At 34.9% G+C, this 27,084-nt stretch overlaps 1 protein-coding gene across 1 annotated transcript in view; it reads left to right on the plus strand.

Annotated features, from left to right (window-relative positions):
* LTN1 (listerin E3 ubiquitin protein ligase 1) overlaps window positions 1-18,354 on the plus strand; it is a 51,759-nt gene extending 33,405 nt beyond the window's left edge. The window contains exons 20-30 of the mRNA XM_010956622.2: window positions 2,295-2,430; window positions 2,619-2,763; window positions 3,659-3,872; window positions 4,363-4,600; window positions 4,938-5,012; window positions 7,509-7,695; window positions 11,223-11,394; window positions 12,284-12,504; window positions 14,133-14,327; window positions 15,199-15,366; window positions 15,978-18,354. Of these exons, the coding sequence (XP_010954924.2) occupies window positions 2,295-2,430; window positions 2,619-2,763; window positions 3,659-3,872; window positions 4,363-4,600; window positions 4,938-5,012; window positions 7,509-7,695; window positions 11,223-11,394; window positions 12,284-12,504; window positions 14,133-14,327; window positions 15,199-15,366; window positions 15,978-16,040 (1,814 nt within the window). The 3' untranslated portion in view covers window positions 16,041-18,354. The remainder of the gene's footprint in view (window positions 1-2,294; window positions 2,431-2,618; window positions 2,764-3,658; window positions 3,873-4,362; window positions 4,601-4,937; window positions 5,013-7,508; window positions 7,696-11,222; window positions 11,395-12,283; window positions 12,505-14,132; window positions 14,328-15,198; window positions 15,367-15,977) is intronic.
* The last annotated feature ends 8,730 nt before the right edge of the window (window positions 18,355-27,084 follow it).

Raw genomic sequence — 27,084 nt, forward strand, 5'->3', positions numbered from 1 at the left:
TGGGTCTCTGTGATTGTACTTCTGAATTGGGTAGATGGAAGTATTGTTAGGCCTTATAGGAAGCTCTGTAGGAGACTTGAGGGTTGGGAGGAGGATGGAAAAGGAGTGTATAGGCAGCTAATGTTCAGTTTTAGACACAATAGATTAAGATGGCTATGGAATAACTATTCAAATGGAGATTGTCAGTAAGCAATAGCTATTGGCTAGATGGAAATGCTGCTTCCAAAGCCCATGTCATGCAGGTGGCAGTATAGTCTGTAAATGAGGATGAGCTTGTTCAGCAAGAATGAAGAGTGGAAAGAATATCAAGGGAACACTAGCAGTAGATTTAAGGGGTAGTGGGTGGAGGGACACTTGAGAATAAGAACTAAAGATAAAGAGAAGCAAAGGAAGAGTTTTAGGTAATATTCGTCAGCCATTAAATGCTACAGAAGGGCAAGTAAAATTAGGCGCTGACAAGTGTCTATTGGCTTTGACATTGTTGGAATGATAGTGGTGAGAAAGTGGAGGCAGATAGTCTATTCTGAGTGTTTGGCGGGAAGGAGTGTACAAAGAGGTGAAAGCTGGAGGTGAACACAAAGTCAAAGGGGAAATACATGTTGCTGGGGAGGGGGAGGAATAGAAAATAGAGACAGGGAATAATTGATGATAGTTCCCACTGAGAAGATGAGAGGGGAGGGCATGTAGGATAGAATCTAGAGTAGTCAGAAGATACCAGTCATGTATATATAGGAGAAGACAAGATGAAGAGAGGTGTAGGATGGATGGAGATGGAGATGGAGGGGGGCCTGGGAACTTCATGTCTTCATGTCTGTCTAGGTCATTTAATAAGTGGAAACTGGATTGTGGATGTTAAAGGCAGTAGAAGTCTGAAATAGTGGAAAAGGAGTGTGTCCATCAACAAACAGTCAAAAAGAATTACCCTGGTAGCATGAAGGGTCAGCTGATGTTATAAATAAATTTTTGTGGCATTAAGCTTTACTGTTGAGTTCACTTACATAGTTAAACTGTGGGATTAGGTTGGGATTGCAGTTCTGGAACAGAGATGCAGGTGAACTGACTGTGCATAGAAGAGAGGATTACCTAACGGGAGTGCAGGTGATTTCTCCAGCACAGGTCATAACTGAAGAACGGCAGAGAGGGAGAAGGGGCAGGAGACAGGGCTGCAGTTCACACAACTGTGTGCTATCCACACAAACCACAAACTGTCCAGCTGTGCAGAGGGCAACAGGAAGGGGAACGTTTTTGAGATTTGACAGCCAATTTTGCTCTTCTTGCCAAAATGATGGAACAGTTAGCTAACAAATATTTTTTCGTTATTAGAAAATCAATTGTTTCTATTTAAACTTGAGCCTCACATTTTGTCAGGAAGATTAGAAGAAAAAAAATTATTTGCCTTTAAAGGAAGATTACATTATTACTATTGCTATTATTTATTAATTTATTTTTGCTTTTTCCTTGGTTTCCTTTTGTCTACAGAATAAAAACCTTAAGTCCTTAGTTTGGCTTATAAGACATCTTACAATCTTATCACAACCAGTTTCTCCGGTTTCACCAATTTTGCTTCTGCCCTGAACTTTGAACATTCTGTTACTTTGTTAGAACTTTGTGCCTGTGAAATACCATATACTAACTTTGGAAAGGCTTTTCTGACTTGACCTAGTTTCCTGTTCTGGGCTCTCAGTTTTTTGGCCCTCTTGCATTCTACTTTGTTTTATGTCCGCCAGGACTGCTAGATGAGTCCCGTCAGGGACTGGATTTTGTTCAGCTTTATCTCCCCAGCATCTAGCAGTGTACCATGTGTTCACTTATTCATTCTTCATTCAGTCAGTCAAAATGAGTTTCTCTTTATCTCAGGCATCGTGCTAGGGGGACATGTACAGTGGCAAGTAACACAGACAGGGTTCCTGCCCTCATGGAGCTTACTTTCTAATTGACATAATAATAAATAAACAAACATTAGTGCTGTAAGGGCAACAAACAAGTGATATTAGAGAAATGAGAAAGGGCATACTTTTTACAATAAAACACCATAGGTTAGCTAATGCACAATGTCATTCACTCCCCCCTCTTCACACTTGATTTTCTGTGCTGGGTGCTGGGTGCTGGGTATGGAGACAGGATCCCTGCCCTCTGGAATTTATAAGCTCATTTGACTCTTTCATATAAGCCCTAATTTTTAGAGCTCTTAACCTAAATACTTCTGAAGAAAGTTTTTAACTTGTTTCAAGGTAGAGTTTCTCTTTTTAATAGTAACAATACAATTAATTTTTTAATTTTTAATTTTACTTTAGGAGGTTTCGGACATCTTGCCATTTTCAATTCTTGTCTGCAAACCAGAGGGATAGATGATGGAGAGCTATTACATGGTATATTAAAAATTCTGATAACCTGGAAGAAAGATCATGAAGATATTTTTCTTTTCAGTTGGTAGGTAATACTTTATACTGTGTTTTTCCCTCTATATATGAAGTGGACTCAGATTGTGTATCATATAGTCACAATTTTGTAAAGTAATAGGATGAAAGACATTTAAGTCAGTCTAAGTATATAAGATTTACATTTTTCTAATTGAATGTATATAATTCTTCAGTGTTTTGTTTTTGTCTTTATCACAGCAATCTGTCAGAAGTAAGTCCAGAGATACTGGGTGTAAATATAGAAATAATCCGATTCCTTTCCTTGTTTTTGAAATACTGCTCATCTCCTTTGGCAGAGAGTGAATGGGACTTTATCATGTGCTCCATGTTGGCTTGGTTGGAGGTAAATTAACCTGATAACGTCATCACACCTATTGGGTCTTTGTGCATATCTCTGTACTAGAACTGTTTACTAATATTCTTTAAATGATGGTTGTCGTTAGCTCCTTTGCAAATATTTAAACACTTTATAGATATGTTCCTCACCAGCTACTACTTGACAGAACAGTAAAATGATTGAGGTTTGTCTGCCAGTATCATTCAGTAACCAGATCTGCTAACTGCTTTTAAAATGTTCTCTTCATTAGCTCATTTTAATATTGCAGCACAGCCCTTTAAGGTTTTATGTTTTCATGACAAGTTTTTTTGGTCTTTTTGATTCTAATTAAGTTATTCTTAAAAATGTACTGTTTCAGTATTGCCAGAGTAATGCATTAAAAATTAGGCAGATTCAGGGGGAATTGATGTTCTTTTTATGACCCACAGCAACCAGGTGTGTAATACTTGTGGGCTCTGATGCAGCAAGTCAGTCAAGGTTGAATTAGTCTGAATCTCTGCTTTGCCTGCTGTTAGCTGTGTAGTATTAAACTTTACCTTGTCAAGCCTCAGTTTCCTTATTTTAAAGTAACTTAATAATACCCAATTAGTAGGGCTCCCAAGAAGATTATAAAAGTGGTTTTTAATGTGTTTAACTTGGTAAGTGGTAACTGATATTATTTTCTTTTATGGTTGTAGAAATAAAAAAAAAATTTCAAAATAAATGGATCAATTCTAATTCCTGATACTTAATTTGAAAAAAAGTTATTTTGATGTAAAATATATAAATGTCTCCTAAGACTATATATTTCAACTGCTTCTTATTTTTAAATGTAGAGAAATGAAAGGCACTTCTCTTTATTGCCTTGATTTATAGTATGCTGGAAGAAGTCTGTTTACCCATTTCCTTTTTGTTTTTTTAGACAACAAATGAGAATCAGGCATTGTATTCTGTTCCACTTGTACAACTGTTTGCCTGTGTCAGCTGTGATTTGGCCTGTGAACTCAGTGCTTTTTTTGATTCCACAACTCTGGATACCACTGGCAGCCTTCCTGTAAATCTAATCAGTGAATGGAAAGAATTTTTTTCCCAAGGGATCCACAGTTTGCTATTACCTCTTTTGGTGACTGTTACAGGCAAGTGAAAAAGGGAGTCATAGTGAGGTTCACTGAAAATGACTTGTTGGAAAAAAAAAAAAAACTTTGGATATTTAAGTCACACAATATAAAATAGTGAAAGAGCCAGAGAGAAAGCTAGGTATCTCAGAAGTATCATGTATGCTTCTGCTTTACAGACAAGAATTAAAAAATGGTACAATATCCAAAGGCCATTGAAAATTAAAATAATTGTAATTCAGATAACATGAATAGATTATTTTAACTCAAACCTCATTTTTTTTAAGAATGAGATCATAGAAGTTATTAAAAAGTTAAGGTATCCGAACTATCTGAGTAGTTCAGAGAATATCTGAAATGTATATTCAGTTCATGTTCCTAGTTAGGAGTGCTTTAATGTCAAGTTTTTAATTTCATTTTCTTAAATAACATTTAATTGTCTGTGAATCGGTCAAGCTGTATTACTCACTTTGTTTGGAGATGTGAATGTTCCTTTCCTTTTTGTCATCAGGAGAAAGCAAAGATACATCTGAAACATCCTTTCAGAATGCAATGCTGAAGCCCATGTGTGAAACACTAACATATATCCCAAAGGATCAACTGTTGAGTCAAAAACTCCCTCCAAGATTGGTTGCTGGCCAAAAAACAAACTTGCCAGAATATCTCCAGACTTTGTTAAATACTTTAGCCCCATTACTTCTTTACAGAGCTCGGCCTGTGCAAATTGCTGTTTATCATATGCTATACAAGTAAGAATTCTTTCAATTGAATCAATGTCGTGATGGTCTAAAAAAATAGAACATATATTAGTTTTAATTCTTCGTCATTAAAAAGAGTCAAAGTGAAAACAACAAGAAAGTAAACTTGATTGTATTTCAGTAACAAGGATGTCAAGTTTTTCATGTTTAGGTCACTTTTCTCCACGCACAGTTTACATTTAGATAGTCCTGGCCATAGGTAGTTATTTCATAAAAAACTTAGTAAAAAATGTACTCGTTACAAAATAAGTATTGGTCTTTCTGCTTTTAAAGCATGATTTAACAGTGAACAGTTTAATATAATTTAAAAGAATATTCTAACTTCCAGATTGATGCCTGAATTCCCACAATATGATCAGGATAATCTAAAGTCTTATGGAGATGAAGAAGAAGAACCAGCCTTGTAAGTTTTTTTAATACAAATCTTCCTCGACTTATGATAGGATTGCATCCCAATAAACCCATTGTTAAGTCAAAAAATAGTGTTGAGTCAAAAATGCATTTGATACAGCTAATCTACCGAACATCAGCTTAGCCTAGCCTACTTAAATGTACTCTGACACTCACATTAGCCTACAGTTGGGCAAAATCATCTAACACAAAGCCAATTTTATGATAAAGTGTTGAATATTTCATGGAATTTCTTGACACTGTATTGAAATTGCAAAGCAGAATGGTTGTGAGTGTACTGGTTGTTTACCCTCTTGATCACGTGACTGCTGGGGCTGCAGTTTGCCACCACTGCCCAGCATCATGAGAGAGTATCAGACTACATACAAATTGCCAGCCTGGGAAAAGGTCAAAATTCGTAGTATGGTTTCTACTAAATGCTTATCACTTTTGCACTAGTGTGAAGTTGAAAAATTGTAAGTCAAACCATCATAAGTGGAGACCGTATGTAGTTTATTTTATTAAATTCTTATAATCCATCTTCATGACTTTAGAAGACAGAAGCAGTACAAAAGCTCTAAATTGGAGTATATATTTGTTCAACAGATCTTGTGAATTTATTTGTAAGATATGAATGAAATTTAGAGTTCACCCAAAAAGACAGTTACTCTCTCTTCTTTTTTTAGTGGGGGAAAGGTAATTAGGTTCATTTATTTATTACTATTTTTTGATAGAGATACTGAGGATTCAACCCAGGACCTCCTGCATGCTAAGCATGAACTCTCCCACTGAATTATACCCTCCCCCTGCCCCAACTCTCTCTTCTTAATTGTTCCTAAATCATTTTCAGTTTGCTGCTGTTAGTGAAAACTTTCTTCAGCCACATGGTAGCTGTGGAAGGAATATATCAACTCAAAAATCTATTGAGTACCCCTTTGTGCAAAGTGTTAATTAAATGTTGAAGAGAGAATACGTTGTGAAGTAAACGTTCTATCTCGTAAGGAGCTTATAATCTAATTTAGATGATACTACCCTATAACAGAAGACAGTGTATGCCAAGTGCTGAGGAAAAGGTTAGGATGTTAGGAGGACACAACTGTTGTGCCCAGGAAGGGAAGACTTTCTCTTGAGGAAGAGGCATTTATGCTGCACCTTTCAGGTTAGGTAGCATTTCAGCAGGGCAGGGGAAAGTTATGGGAACACCATGTACAAAGGCACTGAGGCATGAATGTTCAGGATGTGCTGGGGGAACACTGAGTAGTTGCTATTTGGCATTTTTTTAATTGTCTATATCTTCTTCCACTGGAATATAAGCTCTGTGAAGGAAGAAATGTTTGTCTCTTATTCCTGACTGTATTCACAGCATTCAGGTACTTGGCCTAAAACAGAGTCAGGAATAGTGCTCATTTGTTGAATAAAAGAATAAATGAACGAGTATATGTGGAGTAGGCAGGGAGGGTATAGTGGCAGGTAAAGCTGGAAGGGTAATGAAGGGCCTTCAGAATGACATTTTCTAGGAATCGGGGCATTATTTGGTAGAAGATGGGATACCACCAGCTGATTGTGGCAATACTATAAAGTACAAACTGTACAAAGAAGCCAGCAGAGGTGGAGACCATTCTGGAAGTTACAGCAGTGCATGGAGGTCAGTATGGAAAGTGGAGAGCTGTTCTTTGTAAAATCTAGTGACTGTTGGTATGGAATAGAGAAGGGGTGGTACGTGAGATGGTGGTGGTGAAGGTGAGAACTTAAAGGCAGAAGCTTGAAGAAGACTTATTTATGGGCTGGTTGTGGGAAGCCACCAAGGAAGAAAGCTCACAGAGGTGAAAGGAGAGAACCGAGCTAGAATGTCATAGAGAAGAGACTCTGACAGGAGACACACACAAGTATTTCACTTTCTGAGAATCTTGTAAGCTCATCCAGGTGTTGATGAGTACCGTACTCCAGTAAGGAGGAAAATTAACTCACATTGTCATGGATTCATGTGAATGTTAAATCTGCTGAAAAGGCGTCCAGTCTTACGACCTTTTTACCCTTTATAGGATGATAAGTGACCTGGTAGGACTTGTTAGCCCTAATGGTTCCCCTGACTAACCGAGGGGCTTCAGACTAATCATTTAGCCCCTCTGGTTGTGTGATTTTTTTTTCTATCTGTAAAACAAAAGGCTGAAGTATATGTTTTCTAAAAGGGTCTTTTAAGTGCTAACCTCTAGAGTCCATGTTTTATATATTTATAAATATAAAATTTTATATTTTATATTACATATTTATAGGTTTATAAATAGGAAAATATGTATATATTTGTATAACATTTTATGTCTTTCAGATTCTATGATTGGCTTCATGTGAAATTATGAGTCAAAATTGAATCTATAAAGGGGGACTTTTAAAATGGTTTTTGGAAAATAGAGAAACATTTTCTTAAGATACTTGAAATTTATACATAATATCAGTTTGTTAAGGGATGAGTTAATGAAGAAAACTGTGGTGTTTAATCATTTGTTCTTAGGTCACCACCGGCAGCACTGATGTCTCTCCTTAGCACTCAAGAAGACTTACTAGAAAATGTTTTGGGGTGTATTCCTGTTGGACAGATAGTTACTATTAAGCCACTGAGTGAAGACTTCTGCTATGTTTTGGGATATCTCCTCACTTGGAAATTAATACTTACGTTCTTCAAAGCTGCTTCATCTCAGGTAAATAAGACAACTTTTGACAGTTCTGTCTTATATGTATTTCTCTGTTACTATCCTAAACCCCTAGCTTTCCCTTCTTTTGGGAGAAAAAAGAGGAAATGCCTCACATTTTAATCTAATCTTATCTGGCTAATTTCAAACATTCTGCTAAATTTATTTCTGTCTCTACTTCCTCACCCTCCCACAGTTTTACACACACACACACACACAGTTTGTAAAAGTAATTAATTTCTGGAATGTGCTTACATCAACTGTTTGTCTAACTGGATGTAGACACCAAGTCCTTTTATTGCAGGAAACCGGATTTCTATAATTTAATTTTGTGCAACCGTAGTAATAGTTTCAAAAGAATTGGATATTGCTATTTTTTTCCTTTGATCAACTTCTGACTCTTGTGGAGATGTCAGTTAATACATCATTGGAGATTTTTCTTATTTGAAAATTAGTGTTTAGAGAAAGATCTATGAAATATTACCATATGTAATTGAAACTTACCACTAAATGATGAAAATATCCTATATAATTATTTGGCTTTAATTATTTCAGTAGCCACTAGATGTCTCTGTTGTCTCATGTTTAAGAAAAAGAGGTCTTGTCCTGGAAGGAAGCTGGAAAAATCTACTCTCCCCCCCACCCCCCATTCTTTCAGACAGATCCCCACCTTAAAAAGTTTCAAACACTGATTGAATCAGCTGAATAAAGCAGGTGGCTTCTTTGACAGGTCACTACAAAAAAACAGTCACTTCATATTTAAAGAGTGACTAAATATGGCATTCATTTCCAATGTGATTTTTCAGAATTCTTAGTTGTAATTTATGTTGTTGCTAATAACCCATACCGTGGAATATGTAAATATAGTGGGGTTTTTTTTTGCATTTGTTTATCTAAGGGGAAAATCAAATTACAGAGGCAGCACTGATCTAGATGTGTCAGTTATTGTATTTCTTTTCAGGCCTCCCACTTATGTTTGTGATCTGAGCTGGTTTTAATTTGCTGATGATATATTTCAAGAGCTCCTTATTGGCCTTTTACATTCATTTCTTAGAATATTTTTTATCTCTAAAAAGTTGCAGCAATTGAAGTTTTATGTATAAGAATTTTTTCTTGTTATCTTATGTTTAGAAATTAGGAATGGGGCCACACGTCATCTTTTCCATTAAGCCAGAGTTGGGGAGGGGGCACACAGAATTGCAGAGCAGCATTTATTGAGCCTGGAAATTGAACTGAGCTGTGAACAGATAAACCAGCATAACCCATTAAATAACGCTAATTAGAGGAATCCTAAAAAAAAGCTGAGAATTTCTTTTTAAAACTTTGGTTCTTAATCTGGGCCGTTTTTAACTTTCTTCTCAGAAAAACTAATGAATCAGATCAAATTGGAAACAAAGCTATGTATGTTTAATTTTTTTACTGAGATACATTTCACATATCAGATTTACTTATTTTAAGTAAACAGTTTGGTGTTTTTAATATTCACAGAATTGTGCTACTATCACCACTGTCTAATTTTAGAACATTATCTACACCTTCCTCCCCTACCAAAAAACCCTTACCCATTTGCAGTCACTTCCCATTTCCTCTCAAACCCCCCAGCCATTGGTAAACACTAATCTATTTTCTGTCTCTATGGATTTGCCAATTGTGGACCTGACACATATGTGGTCTTTTGTGTCTGGCTTATTTCACATAGCGTAATGTTTTAAAGATTCATTCATATTACAGCATGTAATCAGTATAACACTCCTTTTTATGTCTAAATAATATTCCATTGTATGTATGCCTCTACCACATCTTGTTTATCCAGTCATTCAGTGGGCATTTAGGTTGTTTCCACTTGGGGGCTATTTTGAATATAGCTGCTGTAAACGTTTTTGCATACATGTTTGGGTGGACATATGTTTTCATTTCTCTTGTGTTGTATACCTAAGAGTCATTGATACATGTTAAAATAAATATGTGATATACTTGATTTTTTTTTTTTAAATTCTACTTTCCTTCCAACTTTTTATTTTGAAAAATATTCAGATTTACAGAGAAGGTGGGCAAATGATTCGACAAAAAGTCATAAACCTCTTTGTAGGGTCACACATTTTTAACATGTTGGTACATTTACACATGCTTTCTCTCTATTTACTTTTTTTATGCTTATCTCCTTCAAAGTAAGTTGCAGACTTACTTTGACATCGTAATGCTTTACCAAAAGTATTTAAACGTATATCTCCTAAGGACAAGGACATATTTCGACATAAATGTAATGTAGTTATTACACTCAGATTTTATTTTGACACAATAATATTATCTAACTTGTATTTAAATTTTCCTAGTTGTCCCAGTAATGTCCTTCATAGTTTTATTTCCTTATCTGTTGAGGATTCAGTCAAGGATCACATTTGCATTTGTCTGTCATATTTCTTTAACTTACAACTACTTTACTTTTCTTTCCTGTCATTCACCAGGTCAGTTATTTTGTAGACTATCTTATAGTTTGGATTTGTCTGATCATTTCCTCATGGTTAGATTCTGGTTCCTTTTCAGCGAGAGTGTTTAGGGCACAGTGGTGGTGTGTTCTGAGTGTATCACCTCAGGAACACAGAATGTCATGTCTCCTTTTATTGGTGGTGTTAACTTTGGTTACTTGGTAAAGGTAGTGCCCTCCAGATTTCTCCATTATAAAGGTACTTTGGTCAATATTTTAAGAATTAATTCCAAATCCTATGGCTTGATCTTTGTATTTGAGTATTTACAGTGTTCAGAAAATGGTGTCTTTATACTTTGAGGAAACATGTAGTATAGTGGAAGAAATAATTTAAAAACAGGTACAGATACCAAGAGCTGCAAAGTAAATGCAAACAACTGAAAACTATATTATTGAGGAATGAGTCCAAAGCATGTGTCTCACAGATAACCTATAGTGCACCCAATGGTGCTAGATTTTCCTATTTTTAAAAAAGAAATCAGAAATCCATATTTTTATGGGAAATTTCTTGATTTATAAAACAACTGTGAGAAGACCCCAGGATGTTTTGGACCACTAATTTGTGCTGTCATAAAGGGATGCTGCAATGTTTGTTATAGGGTGAGGTCAGCCATAAAAATGGGATTTGTCTTAAGCAGGATGTTGAAAGATTCGGGATTATGGTGTGCAAGGAATGTATGGAAGACTTAGAAAGAGAGTGAGTGGGTTATCTGTGGGGATGGCAAATAGGTTTTCCTTGCTCAGAGACTCCAAGTGGGGGAGAACTTACGGAGACAGTTTGAAAAAGATGTTAGAAGCAGATGTCTAATAATGAGGAGAGAGTGACAACTCCTGCTAGTTTATGAGGAGGGTTGCAGTGCCCTCAGATGACACATTTGGAAAGTTAGACTGTGCCATGTATTTTGTAGGACTCTTCCATGTAATTTGCAGTGTTCAGATGAATGCATTTTTGTATTGTATTCTGTACAATCTCCTATACTTTGATCTGTTCGTATCTACTGATTATCTTGGTTTAATTGGGTTTACTAACAAATTCTTTACTCTCCATCAGCTTCGAGCTCTATACTCAATGTACCTTCGAAAAACGAAAAGTTTGAATAAATTGCTCTATCACCTGTTCAGACTGATGCCAGAAAACCCGACCTTTTCAGAGACAGCTATTGAGCTCTCCAGTAAGGACCCTAAAACTTTCTTTACAGAAGAGCTCCAGCTGAGTATTAGAGGTCAGTATGATGTGTTTTTGTGTTCTTTCTTGGAGACGAGGTTCAGATTAGGTTATATTATGCCTTATCCTGAGGGTGTGGAGAGTAACCCCAAACGTGGGTCCTGGCTATGAAAATGTTGCAGTGAGAGATTTTCCATATTTTTCTAAATGGGACATAGAATTAGACCGAGTGGCTAAGATTGTTAAGAATTTAATTTTTGAAGCTTAGTTTGTTGAGACTTATCTTTTACTCTGTAAACAAATACTTGTTATGTGATAATGTCTTATTGGCCTGTAAATGAATAGTCTTCAGCTGGGGAAAACAGGTGAATAAAATTTATTGTTTTTACTCCGGGGGCTCACATTTTAGCTGAACGGATAGATAAACACACGTCTAGCTGGACCACAATGTTCTAAGTGATCTAAGTGATTTCCTGAGAATAGGAATTTTTTAAAAGCCTTGGAGATCTGAGGATGGGACTTTGTCTTGTTGAGTATTAAGGTGGGATTCTAGGACTTTTGCATAACACATCAGTGAGAGTAAAGGGGACCAGCAAACTCTTTTTCATAATTTATAAGAAAAAGAATCTTTAATTTCTCCTCCTTTAAAAAGTATGTGTGTTTCATTGTATTTGTGATTTTTCATGTGAAACTTACAGAGTGCCATTTCTAGGCAGATTTTTCGGTGTCATTTGGGATCTTCATTCTTTTTGCCGTTTTGGTTGTTCATTTTGAATGTGTGAGACAGCTAATTCTTGAGTTCTGGTTTCTTGGGTATGTTTGTTTTATGAGCTCTGGCACTAGTGTTAAGGAATTAAAAATGATCTTCTAAGGAAGATACTACGATTAGTCTGTTATTCCATGTAAGAAATATATCTTACTAACTAAGAATTTATTTTTTTCCTCAGATACCTCAACTCTTCCATACCATATTCCGCACTTGGCTTGTTCAGTCTATCACATGACATTAAAAGACTTGCCCGCCATGGTTAGGCTGTGGTGGAATAGTAGTGAGAAACGTGTTTTCAATATTGTAGATAGATTTACAAGCAAGTATGTTAGCAATGTTCTTTCTTTTCAAGAAATATCTTCTGTGCAAACAAGTACACAACTGTTTAATGGCATGACGGTTAGTATTGTCTTAAATTTTTTCTAGAAAAGTTGCTTGAATATTGGTTATGTCTGTCAGTTGTAGTGAGTATCATCACAGTTATAGCTCTTGGTTCAGAATTTATAGAAATTGTCTACTTTGTTTTCTGATTTTTGAATATCAAATCTCAAATTAAATCGAAATAATGTTATAATTTCATTTACCCCCTTTTTTGTTTATTCGGTTTATTTGTTATTGAAGTATAGTTGATGTACAATGTTATATACGCTACAGGTGTACAATATAGTGATTCACAATTTTTAAAGGTCTTTGAGCGTTCATTAGTTACTTTGAAATATATATTGGAATACCTACAGGTGCAAGGCACTGTATGCCAGTCACCTGCAAAATGAACAGTTTAGTAGGATCAGATACCTGTCCTGTAATACCATATAATCTAATAAAGGGAAAAGAGTGATACCAGTAATGTTTTTTGCATTGGAAACTAGAAAGTGGCACATTATGAGGGAGAGTATTCTGTACTCATAGAGGGAAAGGTTCGCCTGGCTGAGGGGTTCAGGTGAGACTTTATGGAGAAAGTTGAGGTAGGCAGGATTTTGTTATGGGAAAAATGGGGGGAAAGGCATTTAATTTACAGAAAATAATATGGGAAAAGCAGAAAGCTTGGAGATGAGAATAAAATTTCTGTGATTGCCTACAAAATGATGAATAGCCCAGTATTCATACAGGGTAGAACTCCTGAAGGTAAATAGAGAATAAAATGCTTCTATGATAAATTAGGACCATATTGGGTGAGGCCTCAAACAACAGTCTAAAATATTTGGTCCTATGTAGCCTCTGGAATTTTTCTTTTGAGGCAGTGACACTGTCAGAGTTCTAATCTATGAAACTGCTCTAACTGAATCTCTAACATGGTCTTTTGGCAGGGAGCTTGAGTTTCAGATGTCAGCACCAGTTAGGGAGACTGTTAATGTGGGCGTTATGAGGAGGGCCTGAGGGAGGCCATATCAGTGGAAATGGTCCTTAAAAGTAGAGGGGTGTGAGGAATTTTGTGGTGCTTTATCCAAACTTGCGACTAGTTAATATCTGGGATTCAGTAGAAGGAGAAATTTAAGATGATGCTATGGTTTTTATAGCCTGGAAATAGGAATGCCAGAAGAATAAATTTGTAAAGGATGATAATTTGTGTTTTATGTTGAATTTGCAATGCTAGTAAGAGAATCAAGGTCAGGTATAAATATTTTGGCAGTTGTTGATTGACTCTAAAGCTCAAGAGAATTCTCTGGTAGAGAAGACTTGGGAGACATCTAAACAGAAGTGGTATTTGATCCTCTTGGTTTGGAAGAGAAGGAATAATAAATAATAACCCATTCTGTTATTGGTCTATGCAAAAACTATTTATGATATGACAAGCCTAATATAATAAAACATACTTTATGAGCGGTGCGTTTCTTTTGGAAATATCTTTGAGTGTCATAGCAACACTATAAAATACATCAGGTATTTGAGCCTCTTTATTAAATATCTCATGTCAGAAAACTGAACATGTTTATTCATACTTTAGTAGTCAGCCCACCAAGGTGTTTTCTGAATGAAAACAAAGAAAAGATATTTGGCAAAAAAAATATTAACCTCTTGTGTTGCAGGTGAAAGCTCGGGCTACTACTCGAGAAGTAATGGCCACTTATACAATTGAGGACATAGTTATTGAACTTATAATACAGCTGCCTTCAAATTATCCACTGGGTTCAATAACAGTAGAAAGTGGGAAAAGAGTTGGAGTGGCTGTTCAGCAGTGGCGGAACTGGATGCTCCAGTTAAGCACATACCTCACCCATCAAGTAAGTTTCTGTGTCCAAACCAGAGGTATAGTGCTGATTTACTATCTGAGGGCAATAAAACTTTCAGTATGTCTCTTCTGCTTAAGTAGAAACGGACATCATAGTTTGTTGGATAACACAGATATCTGCCTAAATGATTTGAACCTGCCAAGCTGTTTTAATTTTTAAGGCTCTACGACATTTTTGTCTGGTATTTGAGAAGAACTGACTTTACTTCACTGACATTGTAGATGACATAGAACAATACATGGTATTAACGGAATTGTTTGAGAGGGAATCTTTTTGCAAGATACAGGATGGATGAATGTCTTCTGAGCTACTTAGCAATTTAAGTCTTCTTTTGTGGTTATAGTAATCCCAGTACCTGTGCCTTTTAAACAAAGTACAAGCGTTCTCTAGTTCTGTTTATACATTGTGATGTGTACCTCAGGCATTCTACAGTAAAGAAAAATTATTTTAAAACAAGTGTATTCACCAGTATTAGAGAGGTGGAACAGATTAGCATTTGAGAAGGTAAGAATTAATTTCATTATTTTTAGTTAAAACTCAGGAGAACTGATCTAAATGATTTAATTATTCAGAGTTTTACTGAACAACAAGCTCAGGCAATAAAACTGGAAAATTAGGATAGAGGCCTTTCTTTCAAGTCTGCCTTTAATGGAAAAAAATTATATCTGGTTCCTAAAACTTGGAAGGTCATTTTAAAAACCAGTATTCATAAAAGTTAGAATTCTGAATGTAGCCAAGCAGATTTTCTTTTCTCCAAGTTGTAATTCAACTTTAAAATTTGTGAAATTGAATAAAAGTAACATTGGTGATCTTCAGTGTATATTGATTTATTAATTTATTAAATTTATTTTTTTCTTAACAGAATGGAAGTATTATGGAAGGCTTAGCGTTATGGAAGAATAATGTAGACAAACGTTTTGAGGGTGTTGAAGATTGCATGATCTGTTTCTCAGTCATTCACGGTTTCAACTATTCTCTTCCCAAAAAAGCCTGTAGAACATGCAAGAAAAAGTTCCATTCAGCTTGCTTGGTAAGTCTGGAGAGAAATTAACTTATTTATATCTTATGTATAATTATATATGTATGATATCTAACCTTGGATAACAGTGGCTATTAATCTCTTACTTGTAGTTAATGAGAAACATATTAAAAATGATTTTTCAAAAACATGTGAAAGATAATTAGTAATTTATTGAGAGAGGTGGCATCAAAGCATTTTAATAAGTGGTTGTTTCTAAAATTGCTCTCAGAACTCAAAAAATAGATGGTCTTATAAGATCTACACCGTAAAAGAGACTGAAAAAATTAGACTTAGGGGCCATCTGGCATCAGAGTTTTTTTGCTCTTTTTAAACATCGTATTGGGAAGAGAGTTGCCCTATGTTCAGCTGCTTCATGGGAGGTCTTCCCATGGAAGATCCCATGGGTCTTCGTGGTTGTGTGCCTGAGCAGAGGTGGGAAGCAGTGCAGTGTGGCCTTTGGAAGGAGTACTGAGTCGTGTTTGTTTTGGAGATGAACAGAGGGAAAAGACGTTTCAGTTTCTCCCTTTTTTACTTCATCATTTTAAAGCTATTTTAGATTTATATGTAAAATGACAGTTTAAAAAGTTCTCTTAACATTTAAATAAACTTTTCTTTTTCAGTACAAGTGGTTTACATCTAGCAACAAATCTACTTGTCCACTCTGTCGTGAGACGTTTTTCTGAGATTTTTTTTTTTCCCATTGGAAGTGATCCCTGAAGTAAATCAAGCAAAGGCAATGGATTTGGATTCATCTTGAAGTGTTAATGTGAGGAGGCCAGTGAGCATTACTTTTAAATAGGACCTTCTCTGGAAAATTATTTTGGTTAATGTAATGATCGTAAAATCAGGTTTACTTATCTTTAGATTGCTTTGTAAATGTTTGGAAACCTTTTCTTTTACATAAGAATATTACATATTTGAGAGAAAATATTTATATTAATAGTTTAATCTCTTTGTATATTTAAAAATAAATATGGAAAACCTCTAAATTACAGAATTGGAATTTGTGAAAACATTGTACAACTGTATTATACTGTTAAACCCAGTTTGATGATCTGTGTTTTAGAACTGTCCAAGTGAGGCAAATGAATTGAGAGGGTTGATTTACAGCTACAGATATTTTAAGATGTATTTATTAGTTATGACAACAAAACTAGTATTCTGATATTTGTAGATTATTTTAATGATAAAATGACATTAAGCTATTAATATAGCTTATCTTAAGCTATTTAAAGCATGCTCTGAAATTCTATATAAAGAGTATAAACTGAACTTTAAGGTGCCTCCATTTATTAAAGGTTATGAAATTCAGAGATTAAATTCATGACACTGACCTTTTGCTGTAGAAGAAGAATTTCCTTGTATTAGTGAAATTTGAATAGCAGACTTGTCAGTGAACTTATCACTCAGTTGGAATGAGTCTTCAGAGGGGGAGAATTTGAGAGAAACAGGGATTAGATTATTTCATTCATGAAGCAGAGTGGTAGTTATTCCTCTGTCAAGAGGGAAGAAATAAATGAGTTACATCTGAAATTTAAGAATGGTGGAAAAAACGGAAGATAACATGTTGTAGGAGGCTTTGAATTTTGTAAGCAAATTTTGCTATTCTTACTGATTAAAGTTACACTAAATTAGAGATCTGGGGGGAGCTAATTTTTTCCAGTCTTCAGAAGTGCAAGTTAAGAATTTTAATACTAAGTAAAGTTCAGTATAACAGGCTGAAATGGAGTAGGTAAAAACCTGCCTTTTACCACAGTACTATTGCCCTTAAAAATTGTGCCCCAAATATAAAAGTGTGGAAGTTTGGAACCTGGAATAATTTTATTGCAGTCTTCCATTACATGGGAAATAGTAACGTATCTAATAGCAAGGTTACTTGAAAGGTCAGCTAATCATCTCTTTTGCAAATGTTTAGGCAAAAAGCAACTCATGTTAAATAAAATTACTGCTCACCATCAACTGGGTAAAATGGTTGTTACTGAAATAGTATGAGTGTAGTCAGAGTACTTTAGTGGAGAGTGAAGTATTACGTGAGTTAAAGGTCTTGAGTTGTATTTGCAGATGCAGTGTCCTGCCCAGTTTTGTCTCCTCAGTTTTTCTCTGTAGTATTTATTACCTTACAGCTTTGAGACTCAAGGAGTCAGTCAGTGAAGTACAAATAGCAAAATTCTACTACCTCTTCTTAACCCCTTTCTTAAAATATTCTCTTTCTATGTCTCTCTCTGACATAGTAAACCCAAAGGATTGTGTTATTCTTCTGTGAAAGTTACATACCTTTCTTTTAAATATGGTTTTGTAATAGGACTTTGTTTATAACTTTTACAGTATTGGTATGTCTTGGCTTCTGACCCAAACCCAAAATAGAAAAGAAAAGGGAATAATGGAGCATTGTTTTTCCACGTTATTTAGGGCATCAGGTTCTTGGTGAAACACTATAATTAAGTGTAGGACACCTACTCTTCATACTTAGGACTCTTAGCGTATTTCTTTGAAACCTGTAAATATAAATGTAAAGCTTGTTACTGTTTATATGCTAAAGAAAAAGCTTTCCAGAGTAAGACTGAAATTCAGAATACCACATTAATTAAAGTTTATTTATATAGCTTTGACAACTTGAGAGCATCCCCTTAAAATTCTAGCATAAGGACATTTTAAAATTGCATGAGATTCAAAGCCCATTAGCAAAATTATTAATTTAAAACCCTAATGTAAATTGCAAATTTTAGGATTTATTTTTAACTCTTATTTATCACATGCTGTAATGTATGTACAAAAGTTTCTGTGGCTTAAATAATGTTATTACTTGACAAGTTTTTGTGGTGTGAATAATTACTGTTATTATTTGATTGTTATACCATATGTGCCCATTAAAATTCTTTTAAATTACAAAATATTTCAGATATACATAATAATAATATAAATGCCCTGTACTCTCCATAAACTATTTTGCCATATTTGCTTCTGATTTTTAAAGAAATAAAGTGTTACTCTTTTGTACTCCTCCCTGACGCCATCTCCTCCTTCCCTCGTTAAAGCTAACTACTGTTCTGAAGTTGGTGTGACTTCTTCCTATTTAAGGTTTTATACTTTACCACATGTTTATATCCATAAATAATATATAGCAGTTTTTTTAAAGTTTATATTTATGATATCCTATTTTAAGTGTTCGTTTGTAACTCGCTTTTTCACTCACTGTGTTTTTCACTCAACATAACTGCTGTATATTATCATATTCTATCACTTTGCTTACCATTTCCCTCACTAATTGTCATTTCAGTAGTTATTTTTTGCCTTTTGAACTGTGCTGCAAGTGTATAGTCTTGATAGTGTGTTCTCAGGCAAATGTGCTAGATACTCTGGACATACACCCCCACGTGGAATTTCAGGCAGTAGATAACTCTGTGGTTTTAGATGTAAACCCTGGGACATTAGATGTCAGACTGCTCTCCAGTGTAGTGTGCAAGTTTGCACTCCCAGTGGCAGTGTAAGAGAACTCTTATCTCATCACCAAAATGCTTAATCTTAACCAGATTTTTTAAGTTTTCCAGTCAGAGCTGTGAGATAGTAGCTCTTTGTTTTAACTTATATTTCCCTGGCTACCAAGGATCTTAGCTTCATTCCATATATTTATTGCTTATCATTTTATGAATATATTATCTATATGTCTGTTTTCCTCTTGGATTGCATACATTCTTACTGATTCTAATGCTTTGTCTCTTACAAGGCTTCTTCTAGTATGTGGCTTGACCTTAGCATAGTCTGTGGCCGTCTTACACAGACTCTTTCAGTTAAATTTACTCCAATTTATCATTCGTTTTCCTTACGGTTGAACCTTTACTGTGTTAGGTTTAAAAAATTTGTTCCTTCCCTGAAGTTTAAAAAAATTGTGATCTTTAATTCTAAAAGTTATGATTTTCAAAATAAACCTAATTCACCTGAAACTAAATTTTGTGACTGTTGTTAGGATAGAAACCCTACCTCATATAGTCAATTCTCATAGTTTCATTCATTTAATAGTCCAGCCCCTGGTTTTGCAGTACCTCTCTCTTGTATTTCCAGATCTTCTGGTGCGTGTTTTATATTCTACTCCACTGCTCTGTTTATCTGTTTTAATTTTACACAAAATTTTTTTCTTTGAAAAACAGCTTCATAATTAATCTTGAAGAGTAGGTGAGTAGCCTTCTACTCTTGCTCTTCTTCAAGGCCTTTCTTAGATAGTTACATCCTCCACTACCCAAGAGCTCCCTTTCCCCCTGCTTGTTTACTATCGTGGCCATTTTGTTCTTACTGTAATGAATTGTCTTATGGAAGAACTTGGCAAGTGGCTATCAGGTTTTATCTGGTAAGACCAGGAGATACTTCTGGCCTTGCCAAATTTTATCCTTAAGGTTTTGTAGTCAGTTATTCTCAATTTGTTTGGTTTTCAAAATTAGAGGCAAAACTTTTGTGTATTCATGATGGAATCCTCGAACTTCTCTAATGTTTTTCTTTCTCTTTTATACAAGTTCCTTGCAAAAGGACTTTGGGCTGAGCAGAGTGTTAAAGAGTGTTGAGCATGGGGGTGAGCTATTTCCAATAGCTTTGATAATGTCTTTTTTTTTTTTTTTTAAACTGTGGTTTTCTTTTTAAGGACACCGACTTCTTTAGGTAGCACCAAGTCATCAAATAATTTGTATATTTGTTGTCCAGATTTTATAGGGCTACCTGAGGAGGTTAAGAAACCCCAGTTTCCATGGCATTCCAAATTGATGTATACTGTTTCAGAAAGACCGATGATAGTATATTGATTTGCTCTTTCATTTTTAGCAACGTGATGTGGCCTCTAGAAGACCACAAGTTTGACCACTTGAGCCTATCTGGTTAAGTACTAGATGCTGAAAAACATTAGTTATGGTATAGACAGATACTATTGTTCATTTCGTTCTTTTTCTTTCTTTAAGATAAGATCCGTTAACAAGCAACATCTGTTAAGAATTTAGTAGTAATGTTCAAAATGTCTGTTCTGGGCATGAACCTCTTGAACTGTAGAACCGTAATCATGAGAATCTCCTTCATTGGCTAAAGTCAAGAGAGTCTCTGGATTAGAGAGGGCTACAGCAGTTGATGGTAAAACAAGAAGGAAAAAGTGAAAACGTACATTATATGCTATCATCAGATTTGCTTTTGCGTATTGATCTTGTACCCTGCAACCTTGCTGAACTTGTTTGTTAGTTCTAATTGTGTGTGTGTGTGTGTGTGTGTGTGTGTGTGTGAATTCCCTAGGATTGTCTATGTACGAGATCTTGTCATTGGCAACAAAGACAGGTTTACTTCTTTTCCAATCTGGATGCCTTTTATTAGGTATCTGGCTAGAACCTCCAGTGTTGAACAGACGTGGTGAGAGCAGATGTCTTTGTTTTGTTCCTGATCTTAGTCATTCGGCATTGTGGTGTTAGCTGTAGTTGATCAAAATCTGTAGGTCAGATTTGTACATATCAAATCTGTAGTTGATACAATCAGATTTAAAGGTGAACTAAGTACAGATTCTGAAGATACTTCAACTAATTAATTAGTCCGGGCTGTACTTCCTCAATACAAGAGAAAATAAGCTATTGGCTCCAAGGATAGGCTGTAAGAGGCAACAGAGTTTTGATGTATGTCATGCTGTTGAAAAACCATTATAGAGCAGAGTCTCTCAGCCTGAGTACTGTTGGCATTTTGAACTGCATACTTTGTTTTGGGGACTGTCCTGTGCATTGTACGATGTTTAGCAGTGTTCTTGGCCTCTCTTTGCTAGATGCCAGTGCAACATCCCAGTTATGAGAACCAAAAATGTCCAGACATTGCCAAATGTCCCCTAGGTAGACAGTTTTGCCCCCAGATGACAACCATTGCCTTAGAGCATGGACTAATCAAGCACCAGTCAGTAGGAATACAGCCTGAGCCACATATGCTATTTTAAGTTTTGCTAGTAGCCAAAAATGTAAGAAGAAATAGGTGAAATTCATTTTAATAACATTCTATTTAACTCGGTATCCAAAAATACTATTTCAACATGTAATCAATAAAAAATTTAGATATTTTACATTCTTTTTTCATATTACATTTTCAAAATCCAGTGTATTTTAAATTTATAGCACATTTCAGTTTAGATAGGAAATTTTCATCAGGAATACTCGATCCATAGTTAGATTTCAGAAAATTTGCAGTGAAAAAAGTACATTCACGTAACCCAATTGTTTTCCAAACACACTTAAGGTTTTCCAATAACTGGATCTAGTGTCCATTTTGAAATTTAAATTAATTAAAATTAAATAAAAATTTTAAATTTAGTTTCTCAGTCATACTTGCCACATTTCAAGTGATCATTAGCCACACGTGGTTAGTGGCTGTTGTATTGGACAGTGCAGGCCTAACCGTCTATGTACATACAAAAAGGAAGGTTTATGATAATCTAGGAAGAATCAGTCTGGACTCTTAAACTCAGCTATAGGTACTTTGCCTGTACCTTGAGAATCTTTCATGTGTAGAAATTCTAGGATCATAGCTTATCCTTTGGTTACCTTTGAATCATACCTAGTGGTAGTAATATGTTAAAATTGGCTATATTTTGGTCATATGTAGCATTTTCCAGAACTCTGAAAAATAATACTTCTGCAGTAAATTTTACCTGGCAGTTCCATTTATTAAGCAGTACCTTACCTATTAAATGTTTGTATCAGGAAGAAAGTACTGTATTCTGATAATGGTCCCAAAATAATTGTTATAGATTGTTGGACATTTCAAGTATTTGAGTGGTTTTAGTATTCTGAGGGGATCTGACATTCTACGGTGCTAGAATTATTAGGAGATAAACTTACCTGTATCTGTACATTGTTGTCCATCCATCTATGGACCTTTCTCCATAGGAGTTTAGAAGAAAGTTGGGGAATTGTTAAATGCTAATGTTTCCTGGGGTGGCATTGGAGAGATTTTAGATAGTTCTCCTATGTTTTAGTCATTACAGGACATTAATTCTTCCCATGGCCTTTCTGCTTATTAACCATATTACTGTTAACCATAGCTGCCCAATTCTTGTAGAATGGAGAACCTTTAAGCCTTTTGTTTTGTTTTGTTTTGTTTTGTTTTGGATATCAGTTGCTTTATCTTAAGGTCAGAAGTTTGTTTTGATTTCTAGATTTTTGAAATGTTCAGAGATGTTTAGGATATCATCCAAACTGGTATTTCTGAGTCTACTTCCAAAACATAATAATAATAAAAAAGGATAAACCTGTCTGTCTTTATATTAGCTCTTGAAGTTAGCTCTTGAAGGATATGATTTGAATTTTTTTTCTCAGTCTGTTTTTGGAGTCTGCTACTTATTTATCTTTTTTGTTTGTTTACAGTTTTGGGTTTTTGTCCAATCTACCTCTGAGGGAAAGACTTCCGAAACGGTCTTATGTAGTACGTTTCCTATTTGCTTACCCTTTCAGGGTCATTTCTTGAATTATAAACCATCTCCTAGTTTTGGGGGGTTTTTGGTTGTCGTTGTTTTTGCTGCTTTTAACCTTTGTGCTCCCATCTTAGGGACCAATAATTAAGTGAAATTGTTGGTACAGACCTGGTAGTCCAGGGCAATAAATATCTAACTGAGTTCTGCATAAATTTATCTCCCTAAGATTAAGAAAATCTATAATTAAAGTTCTCAACTTGATTTTAGGCCAAGATTCAAATATCAGTTTTTTTAGATCTGCTTTCTAGTCTAATAGTTTTGAAGGGATATTATATGATGTAATTGATCCCTGTTAAACACTTTGAGAAAACGATTCTTGTTTTGGAGGCAGAAGAAGGTGCAGAAAGATAGAAGGGGTTTAAGTGAATGGTAAAGATACAGCCTTGTAGAGAGAATGGTGCAGGGAGGGTGGGTTTCAGAAGGTTTAAATGGTGGAGAACTGGTGTTTCTTTGACAGAGACTTTCTAAGAGTCATTGTTTCGTTTTGAGGCCTCAGCATAACCAATCAAAAGTTGACTGTTGAATGATTTAGGCTTTTTGTTTGTTTGTTTTGTTTTCTAATTTTTCTAGCGCTCCTTTGAAATGTGTTAATTTTCATATATCAGAAGTTCACTCTAATAGCTATTGTAATTCTAAGTCATTTTTAGCAAAATTTTTCCTCTTATCAAATTCAGGACAAGGGTTAGGATTATACAGAAAATTCTGCCAGGAGGAGGTTATGCCTTTGACACAGACAGATCAGTGACAAACAAGAAAAAGGCACTGCATTAGTCAAGCGTATTTGTTATGATAGATGAGATTCTTTAATCAAGCAGAGGATAGGAAAGAGCTGTGTGATCAGTGACCCCAACAACTGATGATCCTGAAATACGGACGAAACAAAGTGAACTTCTTTCACAAACCACCAGGCCTTGGAGAGTACTCTTGTGTATCTTACGTACAAACGCAGTTTGGCCAGTCATTTTAGCAGCCAGCTGTCAGCAGTCTAATGGATCTTTAGTCTTTAGGGCCAACTTGTGTTGGAGACTTGGCCTATGCTTCTCTGTCTGTTCCCTATGAAGCGCTTCCTTGTATGTTCAACAGACACAAGACAGTAAGGGACACATGAGACACATGAGACAAGAATTTGTATAAACAGATGAGCAAGAAAGTGAAAGCAAACCAAGCAGTGGGTCTGATTATCATAAAGACAGACCGAATTGTACTGACCTACACGAAGATATATTTGTTCAGAAGTCTTAGATAAAGCAATTTCAGCAATTAGAGCTTAATGAAACTAGCCAAAGTTCAGATTGTTTTGAGAAACTCACCTGGCAGCAGATGTGATGACTATTGGAGTTTGGGACTCAAGAGGCCACTGATCTTTCCTGTTGGTCCAGGGATCCATTGGGATACTGTCAAGTGAGTTTTATAAATAATCTCGATGTGAGAATTATCCAAGGAAGGGATCGAGATTACCACTTGATATCTGAAACAAAAACTGTATTACTTAAGAAAGGGAGGGTTAGGCTGGTTGGGTCTGTCATTTTGAGTAAATCCAACTGCTAATTTTACAATAAGGTTTTTGAGTTAAGTATTGTTTTGGTGTTGTGTTGGTTACAGAGATGGAGTGGGTTGATGTCACCCTTACAAACATGGTTATCCTGGCAAGATATTTTGGCCAGCTGGCTTTCAGAAGATTTAGTGATAAGTTTATTGTTGACTGGTTGACCTTCAAAAGTATGAGACTGTCACTGAATGACTGGCTTCCAGAAGCAAGATTACTGAAGCAGGTTACTGTTGATTAGTTTTTAAATTGGTTCTGATTTACTTGTTACTGGCTGTAGACAGTTGGTCTTTTATCAAGACTCTGGAGAAAGAGGCTTTTAAAAAAATTCTTAAAAGGTTTGTTGGTTATATAGTTTTTGCTAGATTTACTTTTTAAAAATAAAGTGAAATTCACATAAAATAAAATTAACCATTTTAAAGTGGGCAGGTTATTAGCATTTAGTACTTTGAACAATCACGCCCCAACCTCCCACCCTAACTATGGTAGCCACTCTGCCTTCTGTCTATGTGGATTTACCTATTCTGGACTTTTCGTATAAATGGAATTGTACATGTGACCGTTTATGCCTGTCTTCTTTCACTTAGCATGGTTTTGAGGTTCATCCACATTGCAGCATGTATCAGTACTTCCTCTTTATAGCTGGATAACATTCTATAGCATGTACAGACCACATCTTGCTTATCATTCTTCTACTGATAGACATTTGGGTTGTATCCACCTTTCCACCATTGTGATTAGTGCTTCTATTGGACATTCGTGTACAAGTACTTTTATGAGTACCTGTTTTCAATTCTTTTGGGTATGTACATAGGAGTAGAATTGGTGGTAACTCTGTGTTTAACTTTTTGAGAAAACAAACTATTTTCCACAGCAGCTGCCACATTTTACATTCCTACTCAGCAATGTATGAGGGTTCTAATTTCTTCATATTCTCACCAACACTTGTTGCTTTGCATTTTAAAAAATTATAGCCATCTTAGTGGGTATGCAATATTATCTCATTGTGGATTTGATTTGAATTTCTCTAATGACTAATGATGTTGAACATATTACTTTTGATAAAATTAAAGCCTACTAGAGCTGTCAGTCAATAAATCATCAAAAATTATTTCATGTTTAGCATATTACTTAGAAAAAGTTAATGAATGCAATGACATTGAATAAAAAAGATTATTACAAAATTCCATTCTCATCTACTTGTTTACATGAAAAGTTTTCTCAGTGATTTCATCTATAAATAGGAAAAATAGGAATAGAATTTATGCCAACTGCTATCTTATTTTAGTTATATATTTATAAGTAATTATATATAGTAATAGTAATATATATAGCTATAAATTATGTGTATATATCCATGGAACTATAAACTAAAAAAATGAAACTACAAATTAGTCTCAACTCTAATATGAGATGAATTTCCAGTGAGATTTAAAATAGTTTATGCTTAATTACCTATAAAAATTTTAATGTTTGTTTTTATCCTTTGTGTTCTAATAGTGATTTAATTACAATCTAGAAAAGTATTTTTAATACCTACAGCTTACTGGTTATGGAAAATTAATTAAAATTTTTTGATTTATATTTATATTTTTATTATACAACAGTATTATAGGAGGATAAATAAGCTATTTTAAGCACTCAAATATACTATAAATCTGTAAGGGAAGTAGAAGAAAAATACAGATCCAATGAATGATGTTAAATGTATGACTGTTGAAGAACTTCCATGTATTATTTTATTGATGATGGTGGGAATCAAATTGCTGTAGTACTTGGATTCTATTAGATACATTTAAAAGAATGATACATTTTCCATTTTTAAAAAATTAACTATTTACAGTATGCCACTGGAAATTATCTTCTTTACACTTATTTAAATTTATGATGAAAAATGTTAGTTATCAGTTTAAAAATACATGAAATGGTACATTCTTTCCAAAAATTTGTTTAGAGCTATGCAGGCGATAAAGTTTGAAGACACTCGTCTGGAAGATGGTAAGTAAAACGCTGGCAGCAAGTTCCCATACCAGAGTTAAACAGACCTAATAGACAGTTTCTTTGCTGATGGTTTTAGAGAGATTTAAAAATACTTCTTAACTTTAGATTTGGTGCTAGAAAATCTGTCATGAATGGCACGTTAAACTACCTTCCAGGTGAGCCAATAAGTCCTGGTGCTCAAACTGCTGAGGAAATCACTCTACTGCTTGGGCCAGACCTTCTAAAGGCTCTGTTGCTAGGATTTCAGCATTGCCAGGAAAGAAAGCGAAATCAAACAGCACCCTGTGTAGTCAAAACCTAATTCTTCTGTATTAACAGAGCTGATAGCTTTTACAAAGTGAGAAGTTTACATTTTCTTTTTTTAAAAAAGTACATATTTGTTCATTTATTTTCAATAACAATAACAAATCCATCACCTGTAACATAGAACTGGCTTGTTTTTATGACAAATAATTATATTTTCCAAAATCAAATGTTTAAGGGAAGAAAGAACAACACTGTTTTCCAATTTTTGCAAATTTCTTTAATGTCTGACTTGATAGAAGACAGCTGGATTCTCACATCTGCTTCTGCTTTCAATTGGCTGCAGTCTGTTTTGGTTGAAGTATATTAAAAGAACTAGCCCCACACAGATATGTAGAGGTTACATTTTTTATCATCAAAAGAATATACATTTTGACATATCTTACTAGAAATGGATTTTTTAGCT

This window comes from Camelus bactrianus, chromosome 1 (assembly GCF_048773025.1).
Source record: "Camelus bactrianus isolate YW-2024 breed Bactrian camel chromosome 1, ASM4877302v1, whole genome shotgun sequence".
Taxonomy (NCBI): domain Eukaryota; kingdom Metazoa; phylum Chordata; class Mammalia; order Artiodactyla; family Camelidae; genus Camelus; species Camelus bactrianus.